We start from the raw sequence: 21,309 nt of genomic DNA, 5'->3' as shown, positions 1-21,309 counted from the left end.
TGTGGGGACCGAGCTGGCCTAAGACAGAAACTCGAGCCCCTCAGCTCGGGGCCTCCATTGCGTCTGGCCTGGAAGGAGACCCCACGTGGTTTCCTCCAGAGCCGACCCCTCCACCCCCCGGCCATCCTTCCAGGGACAGGGCTGTGAGAGCCTCCCACAACCCTCCCCGTGGTCCTCTATGGGAAGAAATGAAATGTCCTTGTTACGGAATAATTGATAAAAAATAAAAGAACGCCTGTTTAGATGTAATTATAAAATGGGCCTACATGAATCTCCCTCTCAACTTAAGGAACATATCCGACCATTTCATAAAATGAAATCCACCAGACAACCTCCAGGGTAGACAGCTGGGTAGGGGAGGGTGGTTCTGAAGTGGGGGACGGGGCCCTGGTTCTGACGTGGGGGATGGGGCCCTGGTTCTGACGTGGGGGATGGGACCCTGGTTCTGACGTGGGGGATGGGGCCCTGGTTCTGAAGTGGGGGATGAGGCCCTGGTTCTGAAGTGGGGGATGGGGCCCTGGTTCTCTGCCGCTCCTGGTCCGGCACTGGCTGTCCTTCCTCTTGTAGCTCTGAGTGTCCAGTGAGCAAGTTGGATCCAACCTCAGACAGGCTGGGCCACCTGTTCAGCCACGGTTTTCCCCACGGTCTGACGTGTGTCCCGCCACCACCTCCTTTTTCCGTTTGGCCTCCTGCAAACGCGGAGCCCAAGGAGCGTGACAGTTCAGGAGCTCATGGAGGTATTACGGCGCCTGCTTCTTCTTGCTGGTCCAGCTATGCTCTTTGACTTTGTTTGTGTGTTTGTTTCTTGGTTTTGTGCTAATTAACAAGGACAGAAGGAGGGCAGGCGGGCGGGTGGGCACGCACCTGTTAGGTTCTGGGGCACCTGCCTTCCCGGGAACCCCAGTAAGTTTCCTGGGGGAACTCAGGAGGATGGGGAGCGGCGCTGGGCCTGCCCTTTCTGCACCCCAGGGAGGTGGGACTCGGCAGTGCCAGCAGGACGCAGCCCCCTGCTCTGTGTGGTCCTTCCTGGTCCCTCTCCGGTTCCTGCAGGGCCCTGGCGGGCAGCCCTCAGCCAGAGCCCGCGTCCCTGCCCTGAGCGCGGGCCTACGTGCTATCACTGAGCTCTCTGCTCCGCTGTGGGCCTGGCGCCCCTGGCTCCTGTGCTGCAGCCCTGAGACTGCGCTCCCAGCCGCCCCTCCTGCCACCACTCCTCCGCCTGCATCAGGCCAGTGGCAGGGAGGGAGCAAGGCGCGAGGAGGGAGCTGCTTCTGCAAGGAGAAGCTGGCCGTGCCCCTCTGCAGCACAGTGAGTTCCTCCCCAGAGGGATCTGCAGGGCCTCCACTTGCACTTGGCACCGAGTCTGTCCCTGGCGTCTCTCCTCTGTTTGCCCCTGTCCTCGCTTGGTGGTGATGGGGCAGTGAATGTTACATGGAGCACCGAGCCCTGACCCTGGCCCCCGCCCTCTGCTTCCTGGGGGCGGCCACTGCCCGCGCTGAGGATCTCTGCCCGCCAACCCCTCTGGGGACATCAGATTTATTGTGAAAGCACTGGCTCCACCCTCCTGCCCTGGGGACGCCTCCCTCCCTTCCTTCATCAGCCTCGGGGTTCCATATGGTTCAGACCAGCCTACGCAGCTCAGAATTCTGAGTATTTGGTGATGAATAAGCACAGACATAATCTCAGCATGAACAAAACCTTGCTTCTTATAGTTGAGCTTGGGGGTTACCTTAGTTTCCTAACTTAAGAGGGGTGTGTATTTTTCTAGTAATTCATCGTAATCTCTGCCCACCTGTAAGAGCATTAAGAAAATAATTCTTAAGGTGGGCAATCCTAAAAAAATTCTTAAGGTGGGCAGTCCTGATAATAAATTTGTTTTCTGGTATTCTCGTTCTGGAAAGGAACGGTGTCTTGCTGGCTGTCTGACTTTGGGAAGATTTCTTTCCCAGAGTCTTATTTCTCTGAATGGTGCTGTGGTCCTGGGTGGTTACTGTGTTTGGTGTGGGCTTGTGGGGAAGTTGCGTTTCAGGGGCCAATCCCTGCCTGGTGCCCAAATACAAGGATTGAGTGCAAAGCTGATATTTATTTAGCACTTACTACCTGCTAGGTGCTGTTCTTAGCTCTGCACGTGTTTCCTTATTTAATCCTCCCAATACCTCCACTTTCCAGATGAGAAAACTGAGTAACGGAGAGGTAATTTCTGAAGGTCAGACAGCTGGGGCCTCACCTAGGTGTTAGGATTCCAAAGCAGGTGCACATCACCCCTGCACCCTGCCATCCGGGCGGTGAGTGAGTGAATGAATGAGTGAACAAATGAATGCCCTTATATTTGAACTGGATGTGGGTAGCTGTTGCCTTTCAAAATTTTTTTGTGTGTGGCCGCGCCCCACAGCAAGCAGGATCTTATTTCCCTGACCCGGGATCGAACCCACGTCCCCTGCAGTGGAAGCGTGGAGTCTTAGCCACTGGACCACCAGGGAAGTCCTTCAGAAAGTTTTTAAATGTATTTTTAACTCCATTTTCCTGGAGAAACAAACACAGAATGTACAGAGATGTTTCAGCTGATCTCCTTAACGGAGCCCCTTCCCTAGTCCCCAGCCTGGCGGTGACATTTGTGCACTGCCACCAAGCCCCGTGCTTCCTTGTGAATCTGGCTCTGGTTATGCAACGTGCCTTTTGTTCCTTTTTATAAGACCTTTCACAACGCAAGTTTCGGGGCTGGTCAGCATGGCTGGGAGCAGCACACAGGTCCGGCAACTCTGGGGAAGCTGGCATCCTTGATGTGTCCTCCGGCCCTGCCAAGTTCCCGGTATGGCATTCACTAAAGGTCTTTCTTTCTTTGCTCTTCACCCGAAAGCCAGGGGGGGGCGAGGGGAGGTGGGGAGCAGGGGCGCAGCCTTCTCCTGCTGCAGCCCAGGGATCCCAGTGCCAGCCTTCACCCCGTGAGCGGGCGCGGGAGCGGGGAGTGAGCCTGGTGAGAGCTGCGACCAGCTCCCCGCTATGGTCGGCAGTGTGCCTGGAGAGGAAGGCGTCTGCTCCGGTTCCTCGTCTTGCGGGGATCTCATCAGATGCTTCCACAGGGTGATCTGGAGGGTCCTGCTGGTGAGAACGTGTGTCACCGTAGCCAGTACCTGGGTGGGCGCAGCATGTGGGTCCCACCCAGCCAGTGAGCAGAACCCACGTTTGACGGTCTGTGGGGACAAGGCTGTACTTTATGGTCGCTGGGTTGTCTGAAGTTGGTGCTTCACCACCTGGCTGTTCAATGGAAAATTTCTTCCTAATAACCAACCACCTGCCTTTCGTTGATTCCATATGTTATAACCTTGTGGCGGTGTAGAGAGTTGCTACTCTTCAGCTGCTATTCTTTTAGATGATGACTCTTTTTAAGCCGCTTAAATAGTAAATGTACCCCATTAATTGTTCTCCTAAAAATAGAGCTAGCTAGATATTAGTTACTGAAATGTAAAACAGCATCTCCCTGCCTCTTAAAATGGACAGATCACCCCTCTGACTCTTTGAAATTAGTGCTTGGTTTATTCCTTCCTTCATCCTGCAGACCTCTGTGTTTTGCTGCCTGCTGCCTTCAGGACACCGCTCCCAGGGCTGAGCTGCAACTGGGAGCCAGCAGCCAGTGCCTCTGTTGTGTCTTCAAGGGGGGGAATGTAGAGCTTAGACAAGAATTCACACCCTGGTTATTTCTGTGCAGTTGAGGTCAGTGCGGTCGAGAAGACCAAGGTAGACAGAACATGCATACGGGGCCCCTTTGCTGGGGAGATGACATCTGAGCTGAGAGCTGCAGGTGGGGCTTGAATAAGTGGGTGCAGAGCATGTGCAAAGGCCCTGGGGCAGGAGGGAGCGAATGTGTTGGGAGAACTGAAAGGAGGGCTGTGAGGTGAGGATGGAGAGTGAGGGAGACTTCATTAGTTGGGCTGCTTTCAGGTTGTCCCCTGGGCTCACCCAGGGCCTCCTGAGCCAGGCAAGTCCCCACCCTTCACCCTGTGGCAAGGGGACATGAGACCACCGCATTAGCATCAACCCCTGCAGCACAGGCTTGATTTGTCCACCGTGTGTGTGTGTGTGTGTGTGTGTGTGTGTGTGTCTAAGTGTGCTTGTGACAAAGATGGGTGCTGCTGTGTCTTCATGGGGAAGTGTCCGTGGCCTCCCCTCCTCTGCCGACATGCGTTCACTCACCACTGAGTGGTTCTCGTTAAGGCACTTCTTTCTCTGTTCTCATTTTCCTTTCACCCCATTTCATGCTTTCCCAGAAAACACATGAGAATATGTCGCTGTAAATGCTAATAATGCATTTACTCTGTGCTGGGCCCTGTCCTGGGTCTGTGACAGGCCTTTGCTGCTTTAACTCCACAACAACCTTGCAGCCCATTTTATGGGTAAGGAACATGAGGCACAGAGAGGGCATGCTGCCTGCTCAAGGTCACACAGCTGGAGCATTCGGGGTTCTGTTACCTGTACTTAGAGGCCTTCATCTGAGGGAGAGCAGGGCCTGGTAATGCAGGGACAGCCTGTGTGGCTAACCCTGGCCTTGGGTCAGCTGGCTGTCCCTGTGGGGCCCTGCGTTCGCAGCCGCCAGGGCTGGAAGGGACTTCGGGAGATGCCCGGAGGGTGGCTATGGTGAGGAGTGTGGGCATGGTTCTAGCCCAGGCCACGCTGCTTACCTGCTGTGTAGTGGGGCTTGCTCCGAATGTCTTCCCCTCCGCTTTCCTGCCCTTTGGGTTGGAGGGTGACAGGGCACACGGCCTGTAGCAGCTGTTGTTTCTGCACCCCGAATTGGATCCCTCACATAAGCCTTTCAGGTTGTCCCCTAGGCTCTGCTGGGGCCCTTGGCGATGCGGCGTTGGTGCTGTGTCATTGCTGCATGGGATTTGTTAAGCACCACTTTTCGTCGAAGCCTATAGGAAGCCAGTGATCCTCCTCTCATGGATGATTATTGGAGACACAGAGCCTGGAGTCCTTTGGCCTGGACACGGCTGCTGGCTGTGACTGCAGCACCCTCCTCCAAAGCCTTCGACGGCACGTTTTGCATCCAGAGTAAGGTCTTCAGGGTGTTTGTTTACTGTCATGCATCGACTACATCTTTTCCTTGAAAAAGTATAAGATACAAGCGCCCCTAGTAATTCTTGGCATCCTGTCAGGGTAGCAGAGGTTTGGGTGTAGATTTGAGGTGGTTGCAGGATGTTTGACTGAACCAAGTAAGCCTCAGGTCAGCTGGGGGCCCAGGGGCCCGGAGTCCCACCCGCCCCGGGGAGTCAGCGGCTCCTGGGAGGTGGTGTTGCCCAGTGGATGAGGATCCCGCCTCCCGCTCCGCCCCATACACCACCCACGTCTGTGAGCGCAGGGGACCACCTCCCCGCCAGGCGCCGCGGGTGCCTGTCTTTACTCAGCCCGGGCGGGGCCCGCAGGGTGTGCGCCCCGGGGAGCAGCAGCCCTCCCACTCTGGACACGTGCTTTGGCCTTCGTCCCCAGCGAGCTTCCAGCGGCCTTTTCACTCCGGTAGTCCCCGCCAGGACCCCAGGACCCCACTGTTCTCTCCCTCTGTTGTTTGGAAGCACGTGGCTGTCCCGCGTCTGCTCCCAAACGGTGGAGTGCCTGTCTGAACCCCAGCCTTCCTTCCAGCCGTCTGCCCTCTTAGAAAGGCGCAGTTACTAGTGGCAAAGCATTTCTCTCCCAGCGATACTTGGGCCAGTGTCACCAAGTGTTCTGGACTGAGCTACCCCTGGTCTTGGCGAATGGTGCACCCGTCTCTGTTCTTTTTTTTTTTAAATTTATTTAATTAATTAATTAATTAATTTATTTTTGGCTGCGTTGGGTCTTCGTTGCTGCACGCCGGCTTTCTCTCTAGTTGCAGCGAGGGGGGCCTGCTCTTTGTTGCGGTGCGCGGGCTTCTCATTGCAGTGGCTTCTTGTTGTGGAGCACGGGCTCTAGGTGCGTGGGCTTCAGTAGTTGTGGCACGTGGGCTCAGTAGTTGTGGCTCGTGGGCTCTAGAGCGCAGGCTCAGTAGTTGTGGCACACGGGCCTAGTTGCTCTGTGGCATGTGGGATCTTCCCGGACCAGGGCTCGAACCCGTGTCCCCTGAATTGGCAGGCAGATTCTTAACCACTGCACCACCAGGGAAGCCCTCTCTGTTCTCTTTTAATAAAAGAAGTCTGTGTCGGCATGCAAATATCATGGTGGTCACTGTGCTCTCTTGAAAGATGGCCACATGGCTGCAAAATTGCTATTGCTACGTCTATTTCAAATATAAAAATAACCCCATTAGGAAAATAAATGAATTTTAATAATTTGAAAAATATGTTAAATAAGAGAGCCCCCGGGCAGGTCATCTAATTCTTTATCTGGTGGACGGCTCACTCCTCTCTGTTTCGGATCCGTGGACTCGGGGTTTGCAGGGCTGTGCCCGACCTTCTAAGCGCTGGATCCAAAGCTGTCATTTTATCAGGGAGGCCAGTGACTTCACTGGGGTCCCAGGACTACATAGTGGTCTAAGCAGATGAGCTTTGGGCCTCAAGCAGCACCTCTAAGGAGAAGCAGCTCCTCGAGCAGCCCAGGCTTTGTGGGGGTACCTTTCGTATGTTTAACCTTTAGCACGGATTCCGCCTGTGTCTCTTCCCTTTGACCTTATTTTTCTTAGCACATTTAGAAATTGAGAGCTTTGATAAGCACGTGCCAAAGGGGACACAGGTGAAGGAGGCTGGGCAGGACAGAGGCAGGTGGGGACGGTGCTGCATCGCCCTGGAGACCAGGAGGAACACGGGAGGTGCTGTGCTACTATCACCCTGGGCGCTGGCACAGGTCTACGGAGAGCTGTGGTGGCCTGCAGCCCTCAGCCTCCGAAGGCTCCCCAGGAAGGCTGGCAGACAGCCCTCTTCTTACAAAACAGCAAGAGAAGAGGCGTTTGCAGCACAGATCTGGGGGCCAGGGGTCTACAAGTAGAGAGGCTTCTTTAGACTTCCACGAGCTCAGGATGCAGGGTTTCTCATGAGCAAGGGACTGTCTTCAAGAAACTTTTGTATGTTGGTTCTCAGTTATTCTTAAGGCATGAAATATACTGTGGCGATAAAGGGAGACTTTGGCTTTTTAGCCCCAAAAGTAGGTAAATTCTTTGCTTCCAAGTAAAGACTCACAGAGACATCACATGTCACCTTCCTGACAAGCACGGTGTTCGGGCATGGTCAGGCCCCTTCCACTGGGCATGGGGCGTGCCCCTCGCTATCTGCTCACGGCAGAGCTCCCCGGGCAGCCAAGGGGCTTCTATCCAGTGTATCCGGGGTCCCGTCCCCTGCGTATCATCTGCTTGGTTCCAAATACAGCCCCAGAATGAAGTTTTCTCCTGTTGCAGGATTTCATGCATGTCAAATCTCAGACACTGGTTTAGAAGTGGTGACTTGCTCACGGTTTCTCTATCCTCCTAGGCGTAGGGCTAGACTAGCTCCCCGAGGGAAAAGCTCGTCTAACTTCACTGATTCCAGTCTGGCCCAGGCACAGGCTGAGCAGGATGGGCTGTGGACCGTCGGGGGCCGGGGGGCTCGAAAGAGTCCAGAATTTTGGTGTCAGAAGTTACTACTGCATCTTAACTGTGTGATTCTAGACACCGAATAGGACTTCTGAATGCTTTTTCCCAAACCGTGAAGTGAGGATAATCACATCTCCGTCCTGGGGTTCCTGCTGGGAACCAGGTGGCCGACGACGAGTGGGTCTGCTTCCTGACCTCGGTCACCTGTGGCCTCTTACAGGACAGTGCTGGTGGAACACTGCTGCCTTCCATAGTGAGCCCCGGGGGGCTGCATGGTCGATGGACCCAGACCCTGTCGCCCCAGGCACGGCTGCCTGCTGTGGGGTGCAGGGGCAGCATGGTGAGGAAAGGAGGCAGGGGCTTTCTCTCCAGCCTCTCGGGGGCCCTGACTCACCGGAGGGCCTCCCTTTTTCATCCTAGAGATCCCCTCCTCACTCTTCCCCTCCTGCACCTGTTCTGGCTGCACTGGTTCCCTTGCTGGTCCCTGAGATGCAGACAGTCCCACCGCAGGGCCTTGGCACTGGCCACGCCCCCCTGAGTGGCATCCCCTTCGTGTGATGTCCCTCAGCCCACCCCCACGCTAGGCTTCTGCTGCGCCCTCCTCCCCGTGTGCCCCTCACCGGCAGGGTGGGGTGAACGGTCGGTATGTGGCAGTTCCAGCCCCTGTCATCCAGTTAGGTGATGGGGGCAGGTACTGGACGGCATAGAGGGCCTGCCTTCAAGGAGTTCGTTCTTTATTGACAGACTTACGCTTATGGATGGTGTCAGATTGTCCTAAATCGGTGTGTGTTACTTCAGTGTAAGTTGGCAAAGGACACAGCTCAGGCTGCAGGTGAAACTGAGAAATGCTGGGAGGGTAGGCCGAGGCCTGGCCTTCTGATTGTATTGCTTGTACGTATGTATGTATTTGTTTAATTATCTTTCATGCGTGTATGTGTGTATGTATGTTTCCATCATCTATCTATCTACCTAACCCTATCATGTATCTATCACCTATCCAATCTATGTATCTTCCTATCTACCATCTAGCTCTGTATTCATCATCTGTCTAGCTTACATCCATCATGCAAAGGGAGGTGGAGCTCAGGACTTGCTGGGGGTGAGGGCTGGCTCGGACCCTCTGTGAAGCGGCTGAGCCTTGAGGCGGCTGCGGGGAGTGTGGGTTAACCCCTCCAGGCCCCCCCTCACTGCCCTCCTGGGGCCTGGTGTTTCCCGAGGCCCGGAAGCTGCCCAGCTCTGTGCCTTCTGGAGCAGGAAGTATCTCGCGCTCCTGTGCTAATTCTGGGGGAATTACAGAGCAAAACGAAAACGGTTCTCTTGGACCTTCAAGTCAAACCAGGAGAGAGTATGCAAGGATGGGGCTTTTGGGGGAGTCTCTGTGGCCCCCTTGAAACTCAGCTTCTGTGTGTCAGGAATGACAAGGGAAGTTCCCTCTCCGGCTAAGCGGCGAGGAGGGGCGGCCTGGTGGCGGGCAGCTTGGCCTGGTCACGTCCGTGCTTGGACGTCAGCAGGTGGGGCTGGTCCGCAGGGCCCCCGTGGCCTTCCCTCCCTTCAGGGTGTTGTCTCCTCTCCTGCTTTGCTTTGTCACGTGTGTTCGCACAGGCCGGAGTTTGCAGAGTGAAAAGGCAGAGACGTTTGTAAATGTCGGAAGACAGAATCAATCCCTTTGTGCTGGTTGATAGTTGAGAGCAGTGGTCTCCAGTCAGCTTTGAGTACTGACCCCCAGGGCTGAGACCTACTTATGTTTAATTGTAATGGAGCATAATAGGATGCAGTACATTATGTTCACTTATTTATAAATTATGTACGTGTCTCATATGGCAGATAGGTTGTGTGCCTTCCTTACACACACTCACAGGAGACAACAAAATGGAAAACGTTGCATGAGTTGAAGGAACGGTACACGGCGCTGTGTGTCTCCCGCCGGGGACGGTGGTTCCCAGACACGGGGATGAGTGCAGTCACCTGGTTAGCTTAACACCAGCTTCACACCGGCTGGTCGGGATTCTGAGGCTCTGCCGAGGCTGGTAGTCGAGTCCTAAGGGAGGTGAGGTCCTTGGGAGGAAGGACAGGCTGGATGGCCCTGTGGTCAGGTCCTGTGACCTTGCCATCGTGAGGGCGGGGTCGCTCTCAGGCCCCTGCAGCCGCGGTGCGGTGACCCTGGTGGGCCGGGAATGTTCCCGTTCCAAGATGCTTAGCGTCCACCCTTGGCGGCTTCCTCACTGTTTGCCTTCCAGGAGGGCGTCTGAGTTCTGTGACTGTGGCCGTGAGGCCTGAATGCCGCACCAGGAGCTGGAAATTCATCTGAGCTGACCCTGGAGGCATTACACTTTCTCTCTCCAGTTACAGAAGTCAGCTATGTTCTAAGCAGAAAAGGAAAAAAAAAATGCACATAGAAGAAAAAATGTAACGGGACATTCCAGAAGCAAACTTCTGCCCCGTCCGCCTGCACTCTGGCCACACATTTCCAGGTGTGCGTGTACAGGGGGGAGTGGGTCTGTGTGTGAATCATGTACTCTGCACCGGGGAGCGGCCATGTGGCCGTCTGTGGTCGTCAACGCTGCTGCCGTCATAGGTCACGGCCTCTCTCCAGGCCCACACACGCGTCACCGTCCGCAGGGTAGCGTGGTTTATCTAATGTAACTGAGGCGCGTGGTTGACCTCTGAGGCTGTTGTCTGTTTTTTGCTGTTACACACATCACAGCGCAGCGAACGCCCCTGTCCATAGAGACTCACGGGCTTTTCCAGTAATTTCCTCAACGTCATTCCTCACATTGCTAAGTCACATGCTGCAGACCTTTTAAGGGCTTTTTATATTTATGGACAAGCTGTTTTCTAAAATGCTGAATCAGTTTACATTTCACCAATACTTAAAAAATATATTAGATGCAGCGGGCAGGGAGGAGCTCACAGAAGGCAGTAGAGGAAGGAGCCTCCCGAGAGGAGGGCATTCGGGGAGATGAGACGGGGACGTCTGGGCTCTCCTCCCCCCGTGCCATCTTCGACAAGACCTCACGCCTCTCGGAGCCTCGGTTTCCCCGCTTCTGAAATGTGGGGATAATTCCTTCTCACAAAGTTGCTGGATGCATCTCCTGAAAGAGTGTGTATATAGCCTTAGAGTATAACATAACCCTTACAACACACACACACACAGACACAGGGAAGGGTTATGTAAACTGTAATTATAACCTGAGTTTTTTTTTTTCCCTGTTGGATAAGCTTTTTAAAAAAAAGAGTGGAAAAAATTGAGAATTCTCTCAAAGTCATTAACTGGTTCTTTCAAGTAAATATCAATACTAACAATAACGATAGTAATAATGGCCGATGTTGACTGAGCGCCTCCTGTATACCAGGACACGCAGGACAAGCGTTTACATGTGCTGGGACCGCTTACCTTGCCCTGACGGGGGATTGTTGTGCTGTCCCACGTGGGAAGCCGTCCTGCTGTTGGTTAATGGAATCGTGTCGCTTGGGATCTGGAGTCTTAGGGCCGAGATGACCTGATAAAATGTCGACCCTCCCGGGTGATAAGATGAGCCAGTAGTTCCAGGGTCTGACTTACCATTTATGATTAAACAGAGGATCGGGGCTCCCATCCTTCCTTCTCGGTGAGGTTTGCGATGTGCGGGCTGGCAGGTCAGGTGACTTGAGAATGACCCTTGTTTTGTCATTTGCAGACTCCGGGGGCATCCTCACCACCTGCTTCCCTGTGCTGTGACAAACCATCCAGGTGAGTGTTCATCACCGAAACTCCTTCGTGTGCCTCTGGCCTTGGGTCAGCTCTCACAGAGGAAGGCTGGGCACGGTGTTATTTTATTCTGTAGTAATCTTAATGTCGTTTTCACTTTTAAAAATAAATGCTCAGAGGTGATAAATATCATGTTTATGTCTCTTTCTGGATGTAATCTCCCAGCATTAGAAACGCTGGTTGTGGAAACATTCAATAAATAATTGTGTAGCTGTGATTTGATTGTGAAACGTAACATTGGGGGGAGTTCCAGAATTGACTGTATCACAGGGAATGAGCTCTTTATTTTTTAATACCAGTGTCAAAAAATGTGATTTGATTTTTTTAAAGTAAACAGAACTCTTTTACATTCATGTCTGATGCATCAGGTAGAGAAGAAAAATCTTGGTGATTGTTTGAATTCGAATAAACCAATTAAAAAAATACATTTATGATACTGGGTATTTGAAGATATTGTTTCTTTTAGGCGTGATAATGATATTGTAGATATTTCTAAAAATATCTTTGTCTTTTAGAAAAAAATGCAAAAATATTTATAAGTGAAATGACATAATATCTGGGATTTCTTCAGTGCAATCAAAGTGATGGAGGAGGTAGCAGGGAGTATGGATGGAAAAAGGTTGGCTCTGTGTCAGTTTTGAAGTTGGATGATTGGGTGCCTGGAAGTTCGTTAAAACCATTTGGTGTATTTTTAAAATGTTTTCAGAATTAGGCGAGAAACACATGTAACGAGAGTAGTAAACAAACAGCAACTACAAACCCCTAAAGCTGGTGGTGGGGAATTTGATGGACTAAATCCGCTGTCCTGTGACTATCCTGCACCCTTCTGTAGTTTCACCGTGGGCCGTCACTGTCTTGGGGTTGACCCCGGCACCTCTCCGCTGGATGTTTTACCTTCCATCCCTGACACTACCCGCAGTCCTAGGGCCCTCTCCTGGGAGGGGCTCTGGGGCCCGTGGTCCCCAGAGCACCGTCCTAGTGATTCGGGAAGCAGAGCCCAGATGCCACGTGCAGGAAGCATTATCCTGGGCTCACCGGGCTCCGGGCTCTCCCCACACCAGCAGCCCTCCCCTCTGCTGGCTTCATTGCTTGGCGTTGTTACCCTCCTTCAGGCCCCATCCTCCCATACCTGATGCCTGCCCTTGTCCGCACGCCCTGGGTTAACCCACGCGCGGTCTCAGCAGAGCCTGCGCACAGCCCTTCCCAGAGATGCTAGCGCTTGCCTCCCAGCTGCTGAGATTCCGTCCCAGCTCATCCCCCCTGCAGGGCAGGCCAGCCTCCTGCCTGGGCCCGCGGGCCCTCCACACCTGCCCCAGGATGCTGCATGCAGACGTGACGAGTCACTTGCAGGTGTCTCCCAGTCTTGGCCTCTGCTCTGCCATCCCCGTCTAATGGGCTTCTCCCCTGCTGCCTACTCCTGACCTGATACCCAGAGCGAGGAAGGCTCCTCCCTCCAAGGTCCAGGCTCTCTGAACCGACGCCCGCCCACTGAGGCCCTCCCTCTGCAGGCTTTCCATCAGGCCTGCTGCGCTGCCACGGGCCTCTCTTCCTCCGTGTATCCCCTGCTCGTAGCTTGTTGTGCCCCAGTCATGAGCATTAAGGAAGTTGAGGTCTGTGCCCTCCTGGGATGGGGCACAGTAAATTCCCAGATGCCTGTGATCAGGTCCAGGTGGGAACAGTGAGCGGATGTCTCTCGACTTCCGTTGTCCTGGCACTTCGCCCCTCTCCTGACCGCCTCCCGCGTGTCTCCCAGGCCTGCAGGGCTGAGCCCCGCCATGGAGGACGGCCGCGAGCTGGACCTCACCTACATCACCGAGCGCATCATCGCCGTGTCCTTCCCTGCGGGCTGCTCCGAGGAGTCGTACCTGCACAGCCTGCAGGAGGTGACGCGCATGCTGCGGTCCAAGCATGGGGACAACTACTTGGTGAGCGGGGACGCCGAGCCTGAGGACGGTGAGGGGACACCGAGGGTGGGGACGTTGGGGGACGCTGGGTTTGCGCCCACGTGCGGGGACCGAGGAGCTTGCGGGCGGGAGGGCAGGCCGGTCCCTCCGCAGCTCAGCGCCCTTGGGGTCCTGGTTGACGGGGAGAGGTCCCGGGGAGGGGGACTCGCCGCACGGAGGCCGCATGGCCTGGTCCGCACGGCCCGCGGGGGTCTGGGGCGTCTGGGCTCCCCACGTGCGCCCCGAGGGCCGCCGGCTTCTGCCCCAGCTGCTGGGGTTGGCATCCCCGGTCTCAAAAGCCCCGTTCCTTCCCTCCTGCTGGAGTGAATCAGGGGACGGAGGGTGGGCATCCAGAAGCCGGCGTCTGTCCCGGCCCCATTTCAAACACACGTGAGGCTGTCGGATGGAGCCCCCAGTTGAGGAAAAACGCAGAAGACCAGCGTCTTCCTGGACGGCCTCCTTGCCCCCTTGCTCTTCCGTGTTCCCTCCGTGCCAGTGCCGGTCCTGCAGGGTGGCCCTGGGGCTCTGTCTTCCACTCTCTGGGTTAAATGACAGCTTCTCGCTCCTCTCCAGACCCACACCTGTACGGCCTCTTTATCTGCATGAGGCAGGTCATCTTTACCCAAAACGGCAAGGTAGCTATTGTCATCCTTATCAGTCTCCTGGATGACGAAAAGGGCTGGGCGGGTGGCCCTGGAAGCAGAGCAGAGGGAGGTGACCTCCGGGTGGCTTCCAGCAGCCCCGGCCCGGCCCAGCGGCCTTTCCCGCTGATGCCCGCCCGCCTGTCCCCAGCATGGCCTGGTGACAGGCAGGGAGGGCGGGGTCCAGCCCCTGAGATCAGCCCAGCCCGTCCTCGCTCCCAGAGCCGCCTGCCCTGCAGGAATGGTCTCCCCGTCCTGACACCTGGCCCAGGAGGGGGGGGTCCCCTCCACGCCTCCTCCTTCCCGCCCCGCTCGCTGTTCACTGAGAGCCCGCGAGGGCCTGGGGCCGTCCTTCCCTCCACGCCGGCCAGAGTCCCCCTTGCAAAACGGCGAGGCTGCGGGTGCTCACCCTGTTTGGGGAAAGGGACCTTTCTGAACAATCTGTGTGTCTTCCATGGCTCCTGAGTTCAGAACCCGGGGTGAGCGCCTCTCCTCCCCCGTGTACGTCTGAATTGTGTGCCCCGACAGGTGCTTGTGGGGACAGAACACCTCCCTGCCCACAGCTGTCTTGTCAGGCCACAGGCGCCGGCCCTCTGAAGAAGGTCCTCACGGGGCCCACGGTCCACAGGTGCAGGAGACAGCTTGTTCTGGGGTAGAGGGACCATGGGCCCTCACCCCGGCAGCACCCCTCCTCTCAGCTCTCCACAGTGTCCATCTTCGGAGAGGGAAGGATGGGGAGTCCCTTCTTCTCCAATGCTGTCCTTATTTGCTCCTTTCCTCGAGGTGCGGTCAGGTTCCACAGGCAGCTCTGCTTCTCCGTGAGCGCAGCACGGGTCTCTGGGCTGGCTCGCAGTGTCAGGGCCTGGGCTCCCTGAGGACCAGGTGCCCTCCTTCCCGCACCTCCTTCCTCTGAGGAAACCCATGCTTTCCCGGGCCAAGTCCAGCCCCGTAGGATCTGTATGCTGTCATTATTTGTTTATTTTGTTTGCTTTTCATTCTATGACAATTACATATCTGTACATTTCAATCTTTTATAATCCTCTATATCTAGACGGCAAATAGCGTGTGAGAATGCAGTTGTATCCTCTTTGATCTCTGAGGACGATGATTAGTCTAATAGCTTCTTATTTCCCCTCTGTAGGTGTTAAACCTTTCGGAAAAGAGATATGACCTGACAAAGCTTAACCCAAAGGTATGGATCTTAACCCTTTATATTCTGAGTTTTGTTAAATGTCCCTGATGCTTGTCCTGCTCGTGCAAAAAGGGTTTGTAGCAAGTCTTTGTGGAATATGACTTAATGAGGGGTACTAGGAACTGTTCATATCCACGGCTTATTTTTTTTTATTAACACTTTTTAGTTTGAAATAGTTGTAACTTCACAGGAAAATGCAAAAATAATACAGGGAGATCCCACATACCCCTGCCCCAGTCTTCCCCAGTGGTACTGTCTTGCATAACTTATAGTAAAATATTAATGCCAGGAAGTTGACATTGGTACCGTCCACAGATTGCATGCAACTTGCACTGGGTATACGTGCAGCAGCTGTGAGTGTGTGTGTGGTGTGTGTGTGTGTGTGTGTGTGTGTGTGTGTGGTGTGGTTCTGTGCCATCTCAGATATGTAGATTTGTGTTACCACCACTGCGATCAAATCCAGAACATTTTCACCTCAAAGATCTCCCTCCTGCCACCTCTGTACATTCATGCACTCCCTCTCCATCCATTATTCTTTTTTTTTTTTTTTTTTGGCTGCGTTGGGTCTTCGTTGCTGTGCGCTGGCTTTCTCTAGTTGCAGCGAGTGGGGGCTACTCTTCGTTGCGGTGCGCAGGCTTCTCATTGCAGTGGCTTCTCTTGTTGCAGAGCAAGGGCTCTAGGCGTGCAGGCTTCAGTAGTTGTGGCACGCGGGCTTCAGTAGTTGTGGCTCGCGGGCTCTAGAGCGCAGGCTCATTAGTTGTGGCGCACAGGCTTAAGTTGCTCCGCGGCATGTGGGAGCTTCCCGGACCAGGGCTCGAACCCATGTCCCCTGCATTGGCAGGCAGATTCTTAACCACTGCGCCACCAGGGAAGCCCCCATTATTCTTTTTAACAGCAAAGATTTAGGGGGAAATTTTTAAGATTGCATAAGCATAAGTTATGGTATATATGTTATATATATGCATACTGTATTCCATATGTTGGAATATTTTGCAGCCATTAGGATAAAAAAAAATAGTAACATGGTGAATTGCCTGTTTTTAATGCTAGTTAACAAGGGCAGAATATAGAATTTATGTATATGCTAAATGTACATAGAAAAAGAGTGTAAGGGATTCACCAGAATGGGCTTTTGCTCTGAGTGGTGGAGGGCGTGTGTGCCTTTCCCTGCTTCCAGCAGTTTTCTGAATTTTCCCATCATTTTGCACAATTTCTATTGCTTTTATAATAAGACGGAGCTCTGCCTTCCCCTCCCGTCTTAAAAAAGTAAATGGAAAGCAAAAATAACATCACTGTGTGGCCCTCAGGTTTAGAGCTGGGAATGTGTCAGGTGGCTCAGAGCTGCTGTGTTTTGCCCACAGACCTGCCAGGTTCCTTATCTCGTGATGATGACTTTCTTTGTTCCTGAATTGTAACCGAGGTTTGAAGGCCTTCCTCCCTCCTGGGCACATTCCTCTCCTTTGGGGAGTGTCACGTGTGATAGGCATCTCCCTCTGAGAAGTTATCTGCCCTTTGTGTGGAGGAATGGCTCTCAGCGTTTTCCCAAACTGCGATTTTAGTCTGAAGGGAGGAATTTTGGCAGCCCCTGCCAAGAACTCCTGTTTCAGATCTTGCCAGGCCTGGGCCTCTTCCCCATGAGCCACGCACCATTAGCGGCCCCCGAAAGCCCTTTCTAGAATTGTCATTCCAGCTGCAGAAAAGCAGATAAGACCCGGGAGTAGATGTCTCGTGGGGAAAACATAATCCTTCATATTTTTCTTTCCAGTAAAGGAGCCATAATTCCCACTAAGTTTTAGAAAAGGAGCATGCAGCGTTGTTCTTTACTCTAAAATGAAATATTTTGGTAAATAAAAAAAACCGTCATGAGATGGCTTCATAGGGCTTCTGGAGATGGACACCAGGAAACCTCCTCTCTCTCCCCGCAGATTCTGGACGTGGGCTGGCCAGAGCTGCACGCGCCCCCCCTGGATAAGGTGTGTACCATCTGCAAGGCGCAGGAGGCCTGGCTGAACAGCGACCCCCAGCACGTGGTCGTCATTCACTGCAGGGTGAGCACCCGCTCGGGGGCCCAGGGGGCCCACCTTTTCACTCTAACTTCCAGCTTCTTTAGGGTTTTGTGGTTAGGTTTTCATACTTATTTAAAGTGGGGGGTGGGGGTGGAAAGAGTCATCCGGCCTCCCAGAGTGTGGCTTTAGAATGTATAGGATAGAAGTCCCTGAATGCATAGCTGCCCATAGTGAAGCTAAGGTTAGGGACCCCTGGGAGCGAATCCTTTCATTTTCAAGCATTTTTGTTTTTCATGGGAAGCGCTTTTTAAAGAGTGAAGGGGGCTATTAAGATGCACGGCATTGGGCTCTGTGCCGCCTGAGTTACGCTAGCCGATTGGCTTGACCTTGCGGGCAGGACGCTGCTGCAGCAGTCGTATGGTCCTTTCCAAGCAGGTCAGCCCGAAGGGGACGTGACGTGTCTACCCCTGCAGGGTGACCGGGGCTGGCTGTGAGCACAGCAGCGCACCGTCCTGGCCGCCCTGACCTGCTTTGCACCCCTCCCTCCTCCTACCGCCCTCCCATCTTCCGGAACCTACATCTCCTCTTACTTCTCCAGTTTCTCAACTGCCTTGGATTGTTCGTAGCCTCTTCCTGCGCTACCCTGGATTCCTCAGATCTGATCCGTTTTCCCAGACACCTTGAGCTCACGCGGCGTGTGGGAGGAATGCTTTGAGAAGGGGGGGCGGGGAGTGCAGTGGCTGGGTCTCTGTCCCAGAAGAAGGGGGCTGCTCCCTGCTCTGTATATTTTACACCAAATTCTTATGACCATCAGGACATCTCGAAAAAATAGACATTTCCACCTTAAAGTGTTTCTTCCTTCAGATTTTTCACACTCAAAAGCTGCACAAAAACCCTTTGCGTTAGGGACCTTAGTGTAAAAGAACCTTCCCTTCGAATGATCAGACTTTCTGTGTGAGTCTCCTGCAAGGGCACGGAGATCTGCCTGTAGAATAAGGAGGGTAGACAGTGGCTGACCACGTTCAAAGCTCCCACACTTGGGGCATTTGAGGGTCACTTGGCCCGGAGGAAAAGCCACTGGGTGCACACAATGCGTTTGCTGCTCTCTGCTTTTATTCCTTATTCTCACATCTAACTCGATTACATTCTCCCTCAGACAGCCAGGGAGTCCCTTTAGTTCTCTTAGTAAATTAAGTTAACCAGAGCTTTTATTCAAGGATTGTGTTGTATTAAGGAGCTTCTCTCCACATTTGTGTTTTGGTGAAAACTTAAAGAAAGAGACTTAAAAAAAAAAAATTCTTCTCCATTAAAACAAAGTCTGTATTTTTCATTGGGCTTGGCTTGATGATTTTGACACAGTGAGGGTAATACTGATGGGCCACTGTTGCCTGAGATCCCTTCACAGGCCTGTGAAGCAGGGGTCCCTAACCCACCCGGAGCAGCTGCAGTGCCTGACCCTGGGGAGAAATGCCCGCCCGGTGCACCCCGACCTGCTGCCAGCTGTGTTTCCAGAGGATTCTGGTCCCTGGACCTTGAGACGCAGCCCCCTTCACCACGCATTCCATTTCAGTTGTTCACTTTTTTAAGGAAACAAATTATAATATTATTCACCACATCCGGGCCACAAGTGATGAACTTAGCTCACAGAGTTCTCTAAAACGTGTCCCTCTTCTAAACTACGCTTGCCTCTTGGGAAAAGTCTTGTTAGTGGGATTAAACTGGAACATGTTGAAACTTTTGGGGAACAGTTTGCTTATCTCTTGCCCTAATTCTGGTGGCCTATGAACCCTTTCCGAGATGAGCTAGAAAACATGCCATGAGAGACAAGCCCTCTTGTGACTTGAACTTACAGATGTTGACATTAAGGGAAGTTCATCATCGTTGCGGCGGGGGTGAGATTGCTGACTTTCCCCAAAACCTGCCAGCCCTGCAGAATGTGTTCTTCCTGCCAGGAGTGCCAGGAATACCGTCTTGGCCTGGGGAGGGCAGACTAAGGCCAGACTGTCACACCCCTGTCTCCCTGCTGGGTACAAAGGGTGGTGTTTGTCCCCAAGTCCCCCCTCACACTAGTTTTGAGTAGAAATAGCCTGTGGTTCTTCTGGACAGTTTCACCCACGTCCACACGGTTTAGTCTTGAGCTGTTGGTGGGGGATACTCGCTGGGACTCGTGTAGTCAGCGATTCTGATTTTTGTTAAGAACAGACAAAAGCTGTTCAAGTCCTAAAGAATGTTGTTTGTGCTTGAAGACTTCCAGCGCTGGAGATGGGGCCAGTGAAGCCGCCCCGCGTGCCTGACTTGACGGGGCTGTTGTTCCCTGCAGGTGAATTTATACAAGAACCATACTAGTAGCTGCGCAGTTACAACTGCGGGTGCCAGGGTTCAGCAGTGAAGGACTGATGGTGTGTCTGCACTGAGTTTCTGTAAGGCGCGCCCTTGATGTTCATGAGACAGAGAGGAGAATGCTCCTGGGTGACAGTCACACACCAGATTTGGACCTGAATTTCCTCCATCGTTCCCTTTCAGGAACAGACGTACGATCTGCACGTTGTTGACACAGCCATGGTGGCTCATGGGATTCTAGATCAGGGGTTGCTGGCTCTTCTTGAAAGACCCAGACAGGACTTTCAAGGCTTTGGGGCACCACAGTCTACTTCCACCTGCCACTGCCATGTGGAAATAGCCCCTGCTGCCCCTAAACAAACAGGCGTGCTGGGTCCCAATCAAACTTTATTTATGAACACTGACATTTGAACTCCATATGATTTTCATGTGTCATTGGAATATTATTCTTTTGATTTTTCTTCAACTGTTTAAAAATGTTAAGACGGCTCTTAACTCATAGGGACACAGGTGGTGGGCAGAAGTGGGTGGTGGGTTGTGGTTTGCCGGTCACCGTTCTGGGTCATGGCAGTGTGTTTCAGAAGGTGGCAGTCCACGGTTCTGGTTGAGGTGACCTGTCACGGAGCTGCGGTGCTTCCAGACACCTTCTCCCGTTGGCACTGTTGGTCCGAGGTCCTGCGGGGCTGCCTTGTCCGGGCTGTGCATGTCTGTGGTTACGGATTGAGTGATGCATTTTCCATGACGCTGCCTCGGACGGGGGTCCCCTGTGTGTGACAGGGCAGGGCTGGGTAGGTGACGCTGGCAGCACCCTGGGGTCTGCTGTCCTGCTACTCGGGACTTCTTTGGGCTCTGTGTGCAGCCCTCAAAGCCCTCTCAGCCTGTGAGTGGGGCGTTCGGGTCTCTCTCACCTGGGTGATTAAGTCACACTAATTGCTTCCACCCAACACAGTTTTTTCCAGCCTCACTGGGAAATGAGGAACTGACTGGCCGCCTCTGTGCAGACCTGCCCTCGGGGGTGTCCTCAGATGTCCCGGCTAGCACCTGCTCCTGCCATCAGCACCCCATATGTGTGTTCTCTGCCGAGTTGGGTGCTGCCGTCCCCCAGAACAGGGACCAGAGGAGGGTAGCGCTGGCTTCCCCTCCGAGGCAGCCTCTTTGCCATCCTGTGAATGAACGAGTGCTTTCCTGTTCTAATGACCTCTCTTGTCTCCTGCAGGGCGGAAAGGGACGCATCGGTGTGGTCATATCATCTTACATGCACTTCACCAACGTCTCGGCCAGGTAGGAGGGAAGCGTCCTCACTGCCGCGGGCATCGGGATGCTCGGAGGCTGGGTGGGCGGGAGGCGGTCAGCCTGGGAGTTGACCTGGAGGCCGAGGCTCGTGTCCCTGGAGCCTAGAAACTCAGCTGCAGCTAAGGGTTTACACTTGTGAGAAAGATGCTTTCGGAGGTGTGCAGTGATTCACACTGAAGACTTCATGGAGGCGTCCAAGATAAAGTGAGTGCACTGTCAGTCTCTGACAAGAACGATAGGGGCAAACATTACCGTTAGTGAAGAAGAGCTGTGCTGTCTCACTGGATGCGTCAAATTCTGTACACGGCCGCCACGGCTTGCATGCGTGGCTGCCACGTTTGTATGCAGTGGGCCTCTGGGAAGCACTTTGCGTGTTTCCTTTTTCTTGCTCAATCCTCCCAGGTAATCTAGGAGTGAGCAGGCATTGCTCCCACTTCACAGATGAGGAAACTGAGGCTTGGTGGACTTAGGCAGCTTGCTCATGATCTCATGGCCCGTGAGCGGGAAGCCTGGTCTGGCCCGGTTCTCAGGAGGTGCTGCCGTGGGCAAGTGGGTGCCGCCAGCAGGAGGCCGGTCCCGTCCACTGGGGACGACAGGCACCGCGAGACCAGTGAGTGA

The 21,309-nt window shown here is 53.7% G+C and overlaps 1 protein-coding gene across 6 annotated transcripts in view; it reads left to right on the top strand.

Moving 5' to 3' along the window:
• Nucleotides 1-21,309, top strand: part of TNS3 (tensin 3) — a 238,611-nt gene that overhangs the window by 93,005 nt on the left and 124,297 nt on the right. For 5 of the 6 annotated variants that reach the window (XM_057549822.1, XM_057549823.1, XM_057549821.1 and 2 more), the window contains 5 exons: nucleotides 11,206-11,258; nucleotides 13,030-13,201; nucleotides 15,002-15,052; nucleotides 16,978-17,100; nucleotides 20,615-20,679. In XM_057549822.1, coding sequence (XP_057405805.1) covers nucleotides 13,052-13,201; nucleotides 15,002-15,052; nucleotides 16,978-17,100; nucleotides 20,615-20,679 — 389 coding nt within the window. In that variant the 5' untranslated portion in view covers nucleotides 11,206-11,258; nucleotides 13,030-13,051. Of the gene's footprint in view, nucleotides 1-2,706; nucleotides 2,807-11,205; nucleotides 11,259-13,029; nucleotides 13,202-15,001; nucleotides 15,053-16,977; nucleotides 17,101-20,614; nucleotides 20,680-21,309 lie in introns of those variants that run through there. The other variant, XM_007187680.2, reaches the window with a different exon arrangement.

The sequence above is a fragment of the Balaenoptera acutorostrata genome, chromosome 7, assembly GCF_949987535.1.
Source record: "Balaenoptera acutorostrata chromosome 7, mBalAcu1.1, whole genome shotgun sequence".
Taxonomy (NCBI): Eukaryota; Metazoa; Chordata; class Mammalia; order Artiodactyla; family Balaenopteridae; genus Balaenoptera; species Balaenoptera acutorostrata.
This window is presented reverse-complemented; position numbering and strand designations above follow the sequence as displayed.